The sequence below is a fragment of the Aythya marila genome (genome assembly GCF_965140915.1).
Source record: "Aythya marila genome assembly, chromosome: Z".
Lineage (NCBI taxonomy): Eukaryota > Metazoa > Chordata > Aves > Anseriformes > Anatidae > Aythya > Aythya marila.
In genome coordinates, this window is record NC_139080.1 from 24,371,367 (window position 1) to 24,389,968 (window position 18,602).

Consider the following 18,602-nt stretch of genomic DNA (forward strand, 5'->3'; position numbering starts at 1 on the left):
GTTGTTTTATGTTTGTTTTACAGTATTTTCAGCATCTTCAGCTGAAATTGCAAAAATACCTGTAAGGAACTGGGGAAACAAGTTGAGTAATGTATCTAGATAAACTTGGAGTACTTAGACAGAAATGACAAGCTGACATAATCAGTCTGTTGGCATAAACTGTGCTTTCTCTGTGGTCAGAAAAAACATGGGAAGGAATTGCAGCCACTGATAAATCTGACTAGGAAATGAAAGCATTACTCAGGGTTCAGTATCTTAAAAAAAAATCCTGTAGGGGTGTAGTGCCACAGAACTGTGTAGGAGATGTGTGATCTATTTGTGGTGGTAAAACAATGAGATGTTGGAAGTGGGTGCCGGAAAACTAGCATTCACTGGCAACAGGACTGAGTTAGAAATATTGGACCATAAGGCATCTGAGGGAATTATGTCATACAGTTGCTTTCAAAAACAAATCTAGTCCTAGTTTCACAGTACCACATTTCCTTGAATATAAAGCAGCACTTAAGTTCCTTCATCTATTCCAGAAGAAAAAAAAAAATGGTGAATATAAATTCTTCCAGAATCCCTCCAGGCCCACCTGATATGACAGTGAAGATTTTTTTAGACTGATGAAAATGCAGACAGAAACCTTGAGCTCAGGGAAGAAGAGGCCATTTACTCTCTTCCCCTCTCTTCTCTATTTCATTTATAAATTAAATACAGATCCTGCCAGTGAAAATGATGGAGAAGTGATCCCACTCACTGAAAGAACCATGTGTGTGGGGAGAAAGATTTGTGATTAGGCAAGAGAAAGCAGGGCAAAGAAAAGGCATAAAAGAGTAGGAGGGAGGAAGAGACACAGAACAGCGGCAGTGCATGAGAAGAAGTGAGGAAAGTGCGAGGTGCTGGCTCCCTCATCTTCAAAGGGAATAAACACTCCTTAGGGATTTTGGAATTTACACTCCTTGGGCATTAAACCAAACAGCAGCTGATGTAAGGGAGCAGCCCAGAGTCGTGGTCGCAGTGGTGACTGCAGGCTGCGATCCACCAGAGCGTGTCTCCCTACAGCTTCCTTCACCTCTCCCACCTGGAGGCAGCGAGGGCTGCCACCCGCATCCTGTGATGATTCTTCAGTCATTGTCTCTTTTACACCTGTTTTTTGAATTTAGTTTGGATGGCTGCTCTTGAAGCTACCAGCTCCTTGAAAATCAACCTTTGGATTGCCAGGAGAAATTATCAACAGAAAGTTTGTATCTTCTATTCTTTCGTCCTTTAACATCTTTTGCTCTGTTGTTTGTGTTGGCCTCAGCCAGAACATTTGGAAAGCATAATTACTATGTTACTTCATATTTTAGTTTGACAGACCAAACTAGCCAAGTTTTATTTTTCTACTCTCAAATAACAGCGCTCAGGTTCCCTAAACATCCTTATCATTTGTCTGGTTTTGTTGTGGGTACAATTCCTTTCTGTTCAAAGTGCTGGCTGGAGCTGAACAAGGGATTACATATCAAATCTTTCAACTGGAATTTCCCTGTCTCTCTTTATCTTTTTCATAGGAACCATAGCTCATAACCAATGTGTGATCTATGTATAGAGATCTGGTTTTGCACGGGAATACAGAGTTACCAGGCAGAGTTACTCAAAACATAGACCCTTGTGTTGCTTCCTTGCTTTTCCAGCCCTGTTCTGCTGCTGTTCTGGGACTTTGGCCAGGCCAGTGGCCATGCTGGTGCTCAGCAGGCTAGGGACTGGGATGGCACAGCCATCTGTGTTTTTTCCATCTGCAGGTATCCCACTGGGAGATTCAACCCACGCTCCTCTTAGAGGTACTGATGCTGCTGCCAAGTTTACAGGTGTTGCCCCAGCTGGTTGGCCATTTAGGGCAAGGGTGTCAGAACAGGGCTTGGCAGCTCAGTCGCTGGCTATGAACACACGTGCCAGGAATACACTGCTTCACAGCAGCAGCCAACAGGCTTTCTCCTGCACCATCCTGTGCTTTGCCCTGCCTGAAGCCATCCACCTCTCGTCTGACGGTGGCATTCCTTACAGAACGTTACAGCCACTGACCTGCTGGTAGTTTCCAGCGGGCAGTGTGTGCTCTGCAGCTTAAGACCGCCTCCACCAGTGCTCCAGACAAAGAGAAGGTTCTAAAGCAATGGCAAAGCTGAACCTCTAGCTATCACCATCGAATTTCACTGCATTGTATTTCTTCAGTCTTCAAGATAAGGTGATCGTGTATCGCTTCTGTTAATGGCACAGTATGCTGCCTATCACTTAATCTCCTAGCTTGCTGTCTTTATATCTGCATGTACAGTGCAGCTTTAGCTGATGGATGTCACCATGTTTTCTTACATTAATTTGTGGAACGGCAAGACGGAGAAGTGATTTCAGTTAGCTTGGCAAGCATAAACAAAGGCTTTTTCCACCAGACAAATAATGTTAACTCAACCAAATCAACCTGGAAACTTATCAAAATTGTAAAAGCATGTAATTGAGAGGAAGCTTAAGGCTTAGAGATAGCTTAGTCAGACCTGAAGAACAATAACAATAAATATGGAAGGGAAGCAAGAAATTACATGGAGCTGCTACGCTTAATTGTAACAATAAATTAACACTGTTTAAAAGAAAAACTAAGAATAAGGAGAAGAATACGGAGAAGAAGGAGAAAGAATACAAAGGAGGAGAAGAAAAAGATACTATGAGATTTGTAGGCTTTTTTTTTTTTTTTTTTTTTTTTTTTTTCCCTGTAGCTCTTGTTACCCTACCCAGGATCTTACCTGTCCCCCCGGTACTCACATATTGTTATTTATAGAGGAGCATGAAACATATAGGGCATTTCACAAGTCAGTATAAATACATTCTTGGTATCCCACACAGGGTTGTTCTTGAGATGGCAGTTTTGTTTTGTCCCTGAATCTGTTCACACCTCTGTTTCTCAAGTGCACATGCATTTTTTTTTCCCCTGGGGGCTCACTGTCTGTTTGGTTTCTTTTATATTTTTTCTTTTATCTTCAGTCTCAGTGAATTCTGTTTTTGCACCCATGCAGTGGGAAAACATCATACTTCATGCAAGCCAAATATGTGAACGAGTTGAAAGGCAGAGAGACAGATGGAGCCATCTCTGTGATATCTAAATAAAATACTTTGGGCATAGTGAAATACTAAAGCATTTTCATTAGTGTGCGAGCTTGAGCTGAAAGAATAAAACCGATGCAACAGTTGCTTGTGTATGGATTTAAAGCCTTGGTTTCTTTGCTCTTGACCTGCTGTTACTGCATGCAAAATGTCATGTGGGCCTTTGAGAAGCTCATCAATCTGGGCTCCCAGCTCCTTGACATCAATGAAAATATTTATAAGGCATGTGCTGTTTACATTTGTCTAGACTGAACTATTTTTTATCCTAGTCTGTAACACTGAAAAGAGTGAAACAATGTGGAAGAAAAAAAAAAAAAAAAAAACAACAAACAAACAGCATGGATCTTTGTTTTTCCCCAAACAACAACTGAGACTGCCATGAACAGGCTTGCTGCTAGAAACCTGTACATCTCGTTTGGTGTTCGGTGGGCGATGCATAGAGCTTCATCTCTCTCAGACTGAGTATGTGAAGCCCCCCGGATGACAACAGCAGCCCAGAAGAGCAAAGCAGCCTGACTGTAACCGTGCACATTGAGCGCTGCCCACACCAAACCTCAGACCGACGCCACCACAAACACTCGGAACTTTCTGTAGCGTGGTGCCCTCGGTTTAGGCTTTAAGTTAGTGAGAAACGTGAAGCTGAGGAAGGCGTCGTTCTCCCCCCCGTGTCCATCCGTGTGGCACCCCGCTGCTGCTGCTGCTGCTGGGGACGACTCACGGCAGGCTTCTCACGCTGGGGTCTGTCCGCAGCTTCCCGTTGCCATTTGGCTCACTCGCCCTCCTCCCTCCTCTCGGGGACGGGTCTCCTTCCCCTTCCCCGGGGCGCCCACCCCCCGCGGCTCGCCCACAGCCCCCCTCCGGCGCCTCCTCCCGTCCCCGACCCGCAGCGGGCGCACGGAGGCGGCCGCACTCCCCCCCTCCCCTCAGCCCCTCCGCCCTGCCCTATTATAGCCGCGCTTCCGGCCCGGCGGTCCGCTCTGACGTCATCCCCCGCACGGCGGTGACGTCAGCGCCGGGAGCGGGGCGTGACGTCGGTGCGTAGGGGAGCGCGGTGACGTGATGGGCTATTTAAGGGCGGCCGGGCGGCGGATGGAGGCAGAGCGGGCGGGAGCCGCGGCGGGGCGGCGCCGTAGGGGCGGGGCGGGGCCGCTGCCAGCGCCCGGTACCGGCACCGCGGGGCCGTCGGGGGCCGTCGGGGGGGTGCGGGCGGCGGAGCAGCAGCAGCAGCAGCCGGGCACCGCCTGACGCGGCGCTGCCTCCCCGCATCCCTCCCACCTCCTCCTCCCTCCCTCCCACCCCAGCGGCGGGGCTGTGCCGAGCCCGCGGCCCCGCCGCAGAGCATCGCGGGCTCGCTCCGCGCCGCCCCTCCCCGCTTCCCTCCCTCCCTCCGCACCGGCACCGACCCCCAGCGCGATGCCCGCCGCCCGCTCGCCGCAGCAGGAGGCGTGACGGCCGCCGCCGGACCCACCGCCGCCACCTCCCGCACCTCCACAGCCACCGCAGCCACCGGCGGGGGCGAGCGCAGCGGCGGCGGCACCCCCGGTGCCCGCGGGGGGACGCGCGGCCGCAGCCCCCCGCCGCCTCCTCCTCTTCCTCCTCCTCCTCCTCATCCTCTCCTCCTCATCCTTTTTCCTCCTCCTCGTTGTCGTCGTCCTCCGGCCGCCGCACGCCGGGAGCCCGATGCCGGTGCCGCGGCTCGCCCAGCCTCCTCGGGAAGATGCGCCGCTGCCCGCCGCGCTGCCGGCGGGGCTGCTGCTAGCCGGAGCGGCGGCGCGGAGCCCTGCGCCCACCGCCTGCCCCCGTCCCTGAGCCGCCAGCGCCGCAGCCGCCAGCCCCGCGCGGAGAGGAGGCGCCGCAGGGAGGAGGGGACCCGTCTGCCCCCGGAGCCGCTGCCTGCGGGCGGCCATGGGAGCCCGGCCCGCGGGGGGCGCTCCCTAGGGTGCGGGCGGCCGCCGCCGAGGTCCCCCCGCCTCCCCCAGCCCCGGGCCTGCGAGGCGAGGAGCGGCCCGCGAGGCACCGCCGGTGCCCGGCGCCGCCATGGGGTAAGGAGCCGGGGGGCTGGGGGCGGCGGGGGGCAGCGCTGCGCAGCCCGCGGGCTCGGGGGTCGCGGCTGCAGGGAGCCCGGCACCTTCCTTCCTTCCATCCCTCCTCCCAGCAGGGCGAGGGGAAGCTTTGCCGTGAGCCGTGCTCCGGCTCATGCAGGAGGAGTAACGCAGGTACCCGTGAAAACTTTCCGCGGCTGTGTCCTCGTGGAGCGCACCCCGCTTCTGTCCCCATCGGCTCCGAGCCGGGTGGATGCCCGTCTGCATGCACGGGCAGCAGAGGCCCGCTGTGGTTTGGCTATCTGCAGGCTCGCAGTGCACGACCAAGCCTATGTGCTGGCTTTCTCAATGCCGGCACGTAGTGAAAGGTATAGAGGTGACCGCTCGAGCCCTTTTGTGTGCTGGTCGTGCAGGAACCTGAGCGTGAAGGCGGTAATGTGGAGGGAGCTGCGAGTGCTTCTGTGCTCGAGCTGCTAAGGGTGCTTGGTATTCTCCAGTGTAGTAATTTGCTGGGAGGGAGGCAACAGCTGCATCCCTGCCGCTGCCCTAGTCGCTGGAGCACGCTCCCTGTACAAGATGCAGGGAGGAACGGCTTCTTTTCAGTCTTTAGGTCTTGTTTTCCTCCTGTATTCATTTCCATTCGAAACAAATAAATGATGCATCCAAGCAGAATAAGCCTAAGCTTGCAGCTGCTGTCTGCATTTTCAGGGAAGTGGTAGTGTGTTTCAAAAACCTGCCAAAATTCTAAATGATAGTATAATATTTTGGGTTTCTGTATTTTTGAAACTGATAAACAGGCAGGATTACTTAGTCTTTTAAATTCACGTAATGGAAAACATTTCTTTAAAATAAGAACTGCTCATAGATTTGTCATTCAGGTGTAACTCACTGCAAATACTGGGAAGGGCTGTAGAGTAATAAACTTGATACTTTCTCCAGAATTAAACCGAGCCTTTCTGGATACAAACACCTGACTTAAAACTAAACAAAAAAAGATGACCCTTCCATTTCATAAACTAACTGCTGCTGCTGTTCTCGTGCAGCGGTGTTCTCATGCAGCAGTTCCCTAATAACAGTACAAACCCTTATCTGTAGAGGGAGTGGTAATAACCCTACATACTGAAGGACTACAAAAATTACTTGGAGAAGGAATGTGAAGTTGCTTGTGTGATGAGTTCTGGGTGGGATCTTGGCACACTGAGATGAAGGCAAAATTTGCTGGCACATACTCTGAAGACTCTTTAGATGGTACACACTGGGGCATGGCAACATAGAGTTCCTTTGCAGAACATCTTTTAACAGATGGACAAAACCAGGAATGTGGGTGTGTGTTACTGGTAGGCTCCCTCCTACGTAAGTGTGACTGAGCAGACCCAGCACCAGCTCTGAGGTCTGCAGTTATGTACTGGACATTTGCTAACATTCATAGCAGAGGTCCTCTTCCAAACACTGTCTTGATCTAAATCAAGATCATCTAAATGCTGTTGCCTGTGGATTTCAGGCTGCTTTGAGACCAGCACATGCTAGACTCTTAATGCTGCAGTTATTTAAAAAATACTCTTCTGATACTCTGCTAAGGTCTTAAAATCAAGCCCTCTAGAAGCAGATTGCAAGTGACTGATTATTCATTTACATGGCCACATGAAGGTCTGTGTACTGCATTCTGTATTTAATGGTGCTGCTGTCTAGCATGAGCTTGTCTGGTGAACTTGTAGTGCCTGGATGGTGGTGAGTTTACCTATGCCAGTGGTCAGAACAAAGAAGGTGTGGGACTATGGAGCAATACTGGCTTACCTGACCAGCAATAGCTTTCCTAGTCGTACGTGTTGTAGCGAAGTATTCACTGTTCTGCCAGCATAGTTCAGCCTGCTCAGCTCACCGTGTGCCATCCAGCACGCGAGGTAATTATGCAGAGTATGCGGTAGGTACTGAGCTCTAGGTGACTGGTCTCTGAAGCTATACGGCAGCTAATTACTTGTTCTGAGAAACTCGCAGCTTCAGAGCAGTTCATAGGGTGCAGTAGTTGAGGAGCCACTATTCTTAGTGCTGTGTCTTGTGTATCCGTGGGTGTTCCTCTTCTCATATGGGAGAAGGTAAATGAATCAAGCCTGAGGCAAAGACCAGGTGCTCTGGTGTTGGATGTCCACTCTTGTTCTTCTACCTGCCGCTCTCTCTCATTGTCTTCTAGTTTGTGCTTCATCAGTATGTTCTGTGCTAGTTCGTGCTGTGTCTCTTTTGTATTGCCAGTATCGAGACATAAAAACATTACCAGTATTGTACAATGGCATCTTTGAGCAGGGATTTGATTATATTAAAAATCCTGAAGAAACAGTTAACTAAACATACTCAGAATGTGTATTGGTAGCCCAGATTAATGTATACATTCACTAGTTAAATTACCGCATTTTACCGGTCATTGGCAGTGCTTTTACTTCAGTTGATGGCAGGGGAATTGGAGGTTAGTATTTGTAGGCTATGGTGCTGTCATTGCTGAGGATGGAGTGAAATGCAGTTGATGCTGGAATCTGTACAGCCATGAATTCTGGTAGAGAGTTTGTTCTGTGAAACTTAATCTCTGGGATTAATTCCCAGTTTATCAATCAGTAGTTTCTCTGTAGCTACTTTCCTTTTTGGCCTTTTGTGTTGTGGACAGGCATCCAAATTCATTTAACTGTCTTTTCCCTTCACTCCTGCTGAATGATGTGGAATTACAAGGTAAAAGTTTCTTTAGATCTGCTTGTCTCTGTCATGTCATGTTAATCAAGGTGTCTTTATAAAGACTTCAGCTTCACTTTTGTTGGACTATATTTAGTATGTTGTCTTCGCAGAGATGGTTATGGTATGTGTCAGTTTGAGATGGCAGAATTACAATACTAGAGTTCTTAAGCTGGCTAGAGAATACTGTGGAAGATGAATATTTTAAGATGTACCTATTTGCATCGTGGTTGCCTGGAAATAAGTGTTTTGTTTTAATTTTTGACAATTAGGGAAAATTGGCTGTTACTGACTGGTTCACTCTTAGCTCCTATCCTTGCTGAAGTATGGTGGGTTGGTCAAACACATTTCCTTAAGGCAAAGTCCTGTTTTGAAGGGAGGGTGCTACGGTATATAGAGGAACTGAGAATGATGAACTCTAGAATGTAATAACTTACAAAGCTAGTCTGAAGCCTTAGAATCTGAAAATATGCATTAACTGGGGACATGGGAAGCTTGCTGTGGAAAGTGGGTTTTGTTTGCTACCTGTTGACTTCTTGCTTTTTTCAGGTGATTCCAAACCAAACTCTTGTCCTATAAGTTTTCGATTTCCTTTCTCTAGCTGGGCGATGAGCACTAAAAAGCTACTAGGAGCCAGAAACATTGTTAACCATTGAAGCATTGTTAACCATTGAATTTGACCTCACTTGAGTTCTTCAGCCTTCTTCACTCCCACGCAGATAATAGGTCTCCCAAAACCTCACCTTAGCAACTTCGATCAGATGTGCTCCTCCTGACACAGAAGTATTGCAGATAAAAGGGCAGAAGGTGTGACTTCTTGGTGGTGTTTCAGTGTTACTTCAATTCCTGATCATCTTGCCATCTCAAGTGCAATATGAGACGCTCGTTGTGGGAAAGCAGCAAGTGGCAGCAAGGTAGTTTGTGGTGTCTCTTGTAGCTGTGTGTAGAGTGTAGCAGAAACAGATCAATATCACTTGCTGTAGGCAACACCCACAAAACTTGATCGTCTGTAAAAAAATAAAAAAAAAAAAATTGGTAAGGTATAAATACCTAGACAGATGGACTGTATGTAAATCAGCTTGAAATGGTTAATAAACTACTTTGTGAGGCAGTAAGGCATGGAGACCTCTACCTGCTTAAGTTATCCTCTGTCACGGTAGTTTTATGAGCATGAAATTAGCATGAGAAATCTAAAACAGCTCTTCTGGCTTGTCAAAACATAACTGAGTATCCTGAATGCCATGGGGGATAACCTCCATATTGATTCAGTAAAGGTGTTTGTAATAACTTAAGGTTTTTTTTGAACATCTGATCTGTTTCAATATTGCTGTGCATTATAGATTGTATTGATCAGCTCTTTGGGTGAAGTCCTAATTCTGCTGACAAACATGTAAATCCTTCTCATTTGTCATGATGAGATTATTTTTCATCTCAATGTCTCCAAGCAAACATCAGACTAATGTTTTTTTTGTGTTCTTGCACAGTCTCCCTCCCAGCCACAACTCCCGTCATCTTGCAGGCCTCATGGTTGGATGTCAGGCCGGCACTTGAGGAACTATGCAGTCTTGGAACCAAAGAGACAAAGAAAGTAATAAACTGAAGTACTGTAGCAGGCCATCACTGCTAACCAGGGAAAATGATAACACCTAAGTGGCATGAGACTGTTTATGCTTCCTAATTAATAACATAAGTTGAAATCAGGTATCGTGTTTATGGAAATTTTGTTGGAAAACATTTTCTCTTTGTGATTGACTCTTAAGACTGTAATTTGATGTAAAGCTCATAGCTGGTCAGTCTTTAAATCACAGCCTTCCAAGTCTATGCCTATGCATTAGCATACTACAAAGAGAAGACAAGATCTAGAGATGCAGCACTGATTTACTACAAGTTTCTCAATAGTGTAGGTGCCTGAAACATGATTTTAGTTAAGCCCATGATTTTCTAGTGTATTCCAGATCAGTGACCATCTAAACAGTGCAAATATTATGTGCAGATTAGAAACCTAGCTTTTCCATTTGTTTAATTATATATATCTTATATAGATAAGATCTATCTATCTACATAAGATATATCTATATATCTATATATATCTTATCTATATCTATATAATCATATCTCTAATTCTGAAGTTGCTAAGGTCTAAAATGAGTGTCAAGGGATGGTCACTCTTAAAGAAGTCCTAAGAGGTAAGGGTGTGAATATGGTGTAGAGTTATCCACTGAGACTAGGGCAATACCTGCGGCTCATGTCACTATAGGCATGTATTTATGCAGAAATTCAGTGCGCTTGGGTTTTAGTAGCGTGCATTTTGTATCTGAGACAACAGTGCACTCTTTCAAGAGAAAAATCTCAGGCTTCCCTGCGTGTGGTTATAGTTCTAGTAGCAGGAAACTGTAACAATGAACAAAGAAACTATTCTGTATTACTTGCTAATAAGTAAAAATAAGATAATTTGGTCCATCCCCTTCTTTTTTTTTTTTTCTTGTTTCTTTCCTTCCTAAGATACCATGTTAGGTATTTAAAAGCCATACTTATACAGAAGACATCTGTAGAAGGTTCATGTGAAGAGACGTGAATGAAGCACAATGGGTGCGGAAGCATCACATTAGTAAATATAACATTTTAGACCTAATTGTGAACATCAGTTTCTTTTCTTGATTCTGTTGTATCTTGGCTTTTATTTTTCCCAAAACTGGGTAATACAGGATCCACTGAAATTAGCATTACACTCAAGACAAGTTAGAGGGAAAGCCAGAGGGAGCTGTGATTTTGTGCCACATACAGTCTTGCACATGCACTGTTGGGCCCTTTTGTATCTATACAGTGTCCTGGTGGTAACGTTGTGTCATCTGCTCCATTCTGCAAAGTAATGGAGCAATTTTGGATTTAGTATTGATTTTTCTGGAACTGCCTCACAAATGTGCTTCTGGCAAGACACTGCATTCTGACACATTTTTCTGGTGGCAGGTAGTGGTGAATGCCAGTCATCATTAAAAAAAATTTAGTCTAGGCAGACACTGTTTAAGCATTCAATAGATCATGCTGGATTGCCAGATATAAGCATATATTGACATTTCCAGTATCTTGTCATGATTTTTTTTTTTTTTTTTCCCCAGCTACAGATACCAAGTGAGCTAACTTAAGACACGAGTGTGACTGGTTTTGAGTAATAGCTTTGCTTGAACAAAGAAGGAAGCGCTTGAAATAGGTAGTTCCTCTCAGGTTCTTCTTACTCCTCCATGTACTTGCAAACAATTCACATGCATTGCTTTGTCCATCTTTTGTGGCTGTATTCTACATCAATATCTTGATCATTAAGTTTTCACTGAGCTAGTCACCAAAAAAAAAGGGAACAACAGAAGATGGGGACTGCTTTATCTTGTTAGCACCTACTGTGGCACAAATGCTTGACTATGCAGTATGCCAGGTAAGCATTTTAACTGAGCTACTACACAGCTGTAAAAATGCAGGAGTTGGCTCAAGCGTAGTGCCATTGCAGGTGAGTTAGGCCTACCTTTTTCTACAGCAGTGTCTGCTTACCCTGGCAGGAAGTGTTGAAATGCCCTAGTTTGCTCCTCAGTTTTGAAGCTGAAGCCTGGAAGGTGTTTCTTTTTTTGAGGCTGTCCACCAGTTTGAGTCTCTCAGCATGTTGAGCAATAGCATTTTTCTTCCTTTCCTGTTGTCTTTCGTAGTGAAAGAAATAGCATAATATAGTTAAGGTTTTAGAATTTTAAAAACATTTTTAAATTACTTGTTCTGTAAACAGTATATTATAGCCTTGAACCCATAGTTAATCTTGGAGCTATTCTTGTAGCAGGATATATAAGGAGATCTTCCTTCAGTTTTGAAAACTGAAGAATGACATTTAAATGGTCAACACTTAACAGTGAAGTGTTGGTGAAATAAATCATCTTTGACATGTGTTCTCACAATTCCTACTACTTGTGCTTGTTCATTTCCAACAGTCTGCTAGCCCTGGCTTCACTGTACAAAAATGTAAAAGAATATTCTGCCTTATACTGTTGAAACCAGTATATGTGTTTTCTCTAACACGTGATTCACAGTGGACTATGCTGCCTTGTAGGGCGATCTTAGGGTACAAAGTATTTTCTATGCCAACAAAAATAAGCGTATATATTCTTGGTAGTTTTGCTGTCAAATTATTCCATACCATAACTGGGGCTCTAAGCAGCTCCTTGGCCAATTGACTTTGAAACTGCTTTTGCACCAGCTGTATTTTCCATTGACTTTTGTGTGAGTATAAGTGACAGATAATCTGCAATTAGACAGGAACAATTTCTTCTCATTTAAATTATTTTCACATTCTGAGTACCGTTTTCCAGTTTTCCAAATGCTTTGTCAGCATTCCAGTATATGTTTCTTCCATGCCAATATTTGTTCTTGTTCTTCTGCAAAACATAACAATTTCATTCTTTCCTAAATCTGTGTCTGATTTAGCAAACTTGCTGCTCAGACATCCAGAACTCTGCATCTAGACATAGGCAGGAATTGGGTTCCTACCACGAAGTGATTGACAATGCTTGGGAAGAAGTGGTGTCTTTTTGAACTTCTTGTCTTGAGCAAGAAATATCCCTAACCAGAGTGGCACAATAGCAGTTAATCTTAACTGAAACTTCACTGTCTTGGTGACCTGCTTATGTCACCTGACATCCTAATGAAGTCAAGTTAAAAAATAAAATAGAATACATGATGTTTGCCTTTGTAAAGAAATGTTCATCTTAATTTGCACATAAGCACTGAGTGTTTTTTTTTTTTTTTTGCAGTTAAGTATGGTACTTAACTGCACTTAGTGCTTCTTACTCTTAGAATTCTGTTTACCAAGTGAAGTAGCTCTGTTGCATAGTATGTACACTGTTTCTAAACACAAAACCTGTTAGTGATCAAGGGATGCCAGTTTCTGCTACATGGACGTGTATTTTCTGCCTCAGTTAAACCTCTTTTGGATGTAAACATGTGAGCACTGTGTGCTTCGGTTGGGTAAGGCTATACTATGTTTTGCATATGTGAGTAAAATGTTTTTACATACAGCTTCTTTGAAAGTGACTTTGCGACGGTAAGCGTTTTGTAAGTAAATAATCACAGAATGGTTTAGGTTGGAAGGGACCTTAAAGACCTCCCAGTTCTGTCCTCCTGCCGTGGGCATGGACACCTCCCACCAGACCAGGTAGCCCAAAGTCCCATCCAGCCTGGCCTTGAGCACCTCCAGGGATGGGGCATCCACAGCTTCTCTGGGCAGCCTGTGCCAGGGCCTCACTACCCTCTGAGTAAAGAATTTCTTCCTTTTATCTAAGCAAAATCTATCCTGTTTTAGTTTAAAGCCATTCCCCCTTGTCCTGTCCCTACACTCCCTGACCAAGAGTCCCTCCCCAGCTTTCCTATAGGCTCCCTTTAGGCACAGGAAGGCCGCTATAAGGTCTCCCTGGTGCCTTCTCTTCTCCAGGCTGAACAGCCCCAACTCCCTCAGCTTCTCTTCATAGAAGAAATAGTACAATAATATAATATAGTAAACCTACTTGTTTCTGACCACTGCTTATTTCAAGGATATGGAAACAGTAAGACTTCGTGTTCCTAGTGTTAAGTATCTATTCTAACATTTATGCAAAGCTGCGAGGGAAGGAAGCTTTTCTACTTGGTTCATACATGAGTTTCGAATGCGTTGAACCCTACCAGTCCATTCAGGTACCATGTGAGAAAAATAGCTCCTGTTCATGAAAAGAGGTAATACTGAGATAACTAGCTAGCACTGGTTCCTGGTCTTTGATTAGATGTTTCCTCACTATAATGGCATGAATTCCTTGCTTGAATATGTTTGAATAATTAAATACAGGCTTTAACATAGGTAATTCTAATTCCTAGTGACGTAGAGAAAATTCTAGTTTTACCAGGTCCACAGAAACTTGGAAAAAAACCCTTCTGTGCAGACTGCTGTGCATTTTGTTTCTCAGTTTGTCAGAATGCTGAGCAGTTTCCTGAGACTGGATTCTGTCTGGTAATTCCACTTCCAAGAAGTAAAGTAACTTCCACATGGGTAAATACCTGGTACCTACCTGCTAACCTAGTCAGAACAACTGTCATTGTGAGGTGCCTTTCTGATGTCTAAATTACATTTTAAAGTGTTGTTTGCAAACTAGTTGATATTTGTGTTCCAGTACAAGTGGCACATGACTCTGCCTTTACCAGTGCAACCAAAGCAAGGATGTGAGCAGCCAGTGAAGAGATGCTTCTTTATTCAGAAGGCAATATCCATGGGTAGTACTGATGGGTTGTGCTTCCAGCACCATCACCTTCCCTGTGAGCTGCTTATTGGTGAGACAGCCTAGTCCTAGCATGGCTCTTCCTCTGCTGCAGTCAGGGTCCATCCCTGTAGCACAGCATTTGGCATGATGTCCTCGAAGCGCCTTGTGTGATTTCTCTTGCAAACTGCTCCAGAGGAATGGGATTGGGGGTCCTGTGTTAGGATGAGTTTCAGACCCTATTTTGCATGTGTGTTGTGAACAGTCAAGGGAATGGAGATCTGTCACTTCCAGTTATGGCTCAATATAGATGCAACCACTGCTTCCTAAATTCAATAGTGCTTACTAGGCTGTAAGTTATTAAAAGGGAGGGACTTGCTGGCATGGTAATGGCATACTCAAAGTGAATTAAAGAGGCTTTATAGTTCCTGCAGTGCTCAGTGGGATGATACAAATTGATTTGTTACTTATGAATATAAAATTAATTTGTTTACCTTTCTGGGAGTCTAATTCAGTTCCTTGACACAAATGAAATAATCTGATTCTCATCTTGTGATGTGGACCAATGATTCTTTTTGAAACATAGCATACAGCTGCAGCAATCTGGAAGGAGCTGCAGTTGGTGGTGGTGGTAGTGACAAAATGTGTGTTTTTCCAGCCCGGTTCATTCTACCCATTCCATATGTAAGTTCTGATACTTCTGTGCTGGTGGAAGTGCGTCTTCAGCATTAAGGCATCTGCAGTCAAGGTTGCAGTAGTGATTTACTTCAAGGCATCTATTTCTGAGGGTTAAATGTAAAAGCTCTCAAAACTGATTGTTAACGGGCAATTTCTTAATGTTCTGGTAAGGGCTTTGTCGGGTTTAAGCTGGAAATAAAGGGAATGACAAGTGCCAAGGCCACTAGAATAAAAAGCATTTTCTCATGTAGAAGGCAGAAATTAGTAACTTAGAGATGAAGAAGGTGAAATGGAATTGGTTGATGGGGTGAGAAGTGGTAAGAAGATGTGGTTATTTCTGTATGGAGATGTACAAGGAAGCAAATCGAAACTTAAAGCCAATAAAGAGAGTAACGAAAGAGCAGTGCTAAGAAACATTACAAAGAGGGTTGCTAAAAATGATGGTGCCAAGTGAGGAAGCCCTATTTTGCTACAGAAACTCATTAGAGACAAATTCCAAGTGCCTCATACTAAACAGGGAAGATGCCTATTCCTTACTTTACTTTTTCCTCATGTGAACAACTTACCAAGCAATCTATTCTTTAGAACAGCAAAATTATGACTAGCATTGAGTGTTTTTTCTCAAAGTCAAAGATGATCTGAAAAAATTAGTTATGTATTTTTAGTGAAGTTAAACTTAATTTTAAATACTTGCTCTGTTTATCTTCTATTTGCTGATTATCTCAGTCAAAGCACTTAATGAAGTGACTGTATGATCCTGTCTTCCTTCTATTCCTTTTAGGTTCCAAAATCCACACCTCTCTCTATTGACAAATACACCATCTGTGTCCCTGTTGCCACATACTCATGAAAAACAGCAGTGAGGAAGTTTGGCACAGGCTATGACAAGATTTGATGAAGGGCACAAAATCACATTGAATGTCAAATTAGAAAATATTGAATTTAGAGAAACTTACGTAGTGAGTGGTAAGATCTTGGTATGGATTTTTTCCAGTAACACTCTGGCATGTTTGTCTGCCCACAGAACTTGAGCAGCACATGGTAGCTGGGGACATTATAGAAAAGGCTTTTCTTCCAGTTTGGACCTTTAAAATATTAGAATTATAGAAATGATAGCAAGTTTGAATTTATTTTTTTAATCAGGTTAACAGTACAGTGTACATATCTTAATTTTATGTGTTCAGAATGCAGAAGCTTGTAGTTCAGTGTGTTCTGTTTTGATCAGGACATAAGGACATGTTGGCTCTGTTTGTTTAGACCTCAGCAGAAGTGTCTTTACCATCTTGGCAGCCTCAGAAAGTAGCAGTGCTAGTGACAAAATGACTACAAAAAAATGACTACACAAAAAGTCATTTTGTGCAGTTAGGAGACAGACTTCTACCTGAGTTTCATCATGGGGAGGGCGAAAAGCTGAGACACTATCTAGAGAGCAGGATGAAATGCTTGAGCTACAGGTGCCATAATGACTCACATCTAAGTAAGCAAAATTTTATTGCAGAATACTCTGTGCTCTGTCCTCTTATTTCAGAAAATGCCCACATACATTCATGTTTTGGTTTCTGCTTTCTCTGATTTGTGACAAAGCAAACCATGTGTTTTTGCTGTTGATCTGGACATAGAGCATATCTGTTAAGGCCACCTGATTTCACTGTGTCAAGGATGAATTTGATTCATTGCTTGCTTAAAGGAAAATGAATGGAGCAATGCCATTTATATTTTCCTTGTATTCTCAGAAATACTAACGCACCCAGGGGATTTGATTTCAACTTCTCTGCTGTTATCTCAAATTAGCTTGGGACAAGAAGAAGGAAAAAAAAGAAATTGGAAGCATCTTCATGCAGTGAAGTTACCAAAATAATTTATTCCATCAATCTCATGAGTTCTAAGTTAATGTATTTCCTATCTGACATTTTAGGTGTCTGAAGAGTGGATGATGAGGCAGAGGACAATTCTTTGCTTCTGAGTGCTTTTGCATCTTCTCTGCCTGGTGATGTGGTGAGGGCCAAAGAAGGCCGGCTATGAGGGGGTTGTTCTTAATGTAAGATATTTAGGCAGAATCTAGTTGACATGCTGTGCTCAAAGTATACGAACTTAGTTCATAGATAACTTCGTTTTTAATTTTGCATGTCTTTTTAATTGTTTTAAGAAATCTGAAGCAATGTGTCAGTCCTGTCTGTGTAGCTCCATGTGTGTAATAGCTTTAAGGTGTATATATGTGTATAAATATATGTAGAGTGATATGTGTAAATACTGATCAGACTGTGTCAAAATGAGTGTGATGTTAAGGTAATGAAAGGAAACAGAACAAAGAGCATCAGAGACAAATGTTTAGGGGACAGCTGTTTAAGGGACTCTTATTCCTGCTGCTTTGGAGGGTTTCACAGTCAGTGAAATGGAGCCTACTCTATTCTTTGCACAGTTTTCTTTTTTTTTTTTTTTAAGACTGCTCCCCGTCCTGCCTGAATAATTTTTTATAGGGGCGTTTTTATAGGGGCATTGATGTTTCAAATATAAGATTTCTGAGAATTTTATGAGAATAAAGACAGGGTCTTCCTGAACTGCCAGAAAGGTTTCAGGTGGAAGTTTTCTTTTGTTGGACACTGGAGATCCAACTGTGAGATAGAATTTGGTGTTAGACAAATATATTTTTTAATTCTACTATTTTTACGGATACTTATATGTCTTGCTAAAGTAGAAGAAAAGGGGTTGTCATCACCAGCAATTCCTTATTAAGTGAACAGAATGTGTCTCTGAATGATAGGGTGTCTCTTCAGGATGAAACAAATGGTACAGGTATAAAACTTGGTGAATATGAAATCCTCTGTTGCATTTCCACTGGAATCAGTACCATGTTATTTCTTCTATATCTGTATTCTTTTTTCTTGTTCTGTCTTCTACAAACCCACTTTCTTCCCTTTACTCAGACTGATTTTGACATTGACTCATAATTTGACACCTTATATTATCATGCATTTGGGGCCAAAACCAAATCCATAATTGCCTATCTTCACTAGAAGTAATACCACTGCTCTGGAGTCCTTTCCTGTAAGATATTTTTCAAATAAACCCATAATAGACTCATTTCCAGTAGTAAACAACTCTTAAAGTAACTTGCAGCATGTTGTGATTTCCCATTCACTGGACTGAAGCTACTAAATCAATTTGAATTCTAAAACCAGCTATGACTCAAAGTCTGTGTCACCGTTGTGCAATGCAGTTTGACTAAGAAGGGAGTCCAGCAATGCTTTTGTTTATTTATGTACTCTTCAATATTAGAAGCTGTTTAATCATTTCAGGAGGAGGTTTGCTATTATCTTTTAAAGTTATTTGACATCTAAGGAATTTTAAAAATCTGAATGTTTGAATAATTATTTAGAATTTTCTGTCTGATTTGTAATTTCAAAGAATTGTAATTATTTCAAAGCATGCTGTGTTTCGTACCATCTTTCAGACTTCCTTGTTCATATGTTAGAGTGAATGAGGAGAAGAAAGAGCATGGGAGTTAGCACAGACTGTGCAGCATAGGCACAGATAGAGGGGACAGAATGGGACAGGAGTCCACAGGCTGGGTTTTGGACCTTTCCTGCCTAAAAACAGGCAATACTCTGCATCAGAATGTCTACTGTAGATTTTTTTAAATGTGTATTGCAAACAGAGGCTATAACTTTTGCTTGGAAAAGCAAACAGTGTTAGAACTGGCCAGAGCTGGTTAAGCCAGCAGGCCTTGCAGATGTCTTGTCCCATATCAGCAAAACCTTGCTTTTTGTTCACCTGTGACAGGAGGTGAATTTCATAAAAT

At 43.5% G+C, this 18,602-nt stretch overlaps 1 protein-coding gene across 2 annotated transcripts in view; it reads left to right on the top strand.

The window, feature by feature from the left end:
* The first annotated feature begins 5,021 nt into the window (after nt 1-5,021).
* Nucleotides 5,022-18,602, top strand: part of HOMER1 (homer scaffold protein 1) — an 87,631-nt gene continuing 74,050 nt past the window's right edge. The window contains exon 1 of one of the 2 annotated variants that reach the window (XM_082784190.1): nt 5,022-5,156. In XM_082784190.1, the coding sequence (XP_082640316.1) occupies nt 5,152-5,156 (5 nt within the window). In that variant the 5' untranslated portion in view covers nt 5,022-5,151. Of the gene's footprint in view, nt 5,157-9,366; nt 9,573-18,602 lie in introns of those variants that run through there. The other variant, XM_082784191.1, reaches the window with a different exon arrangement.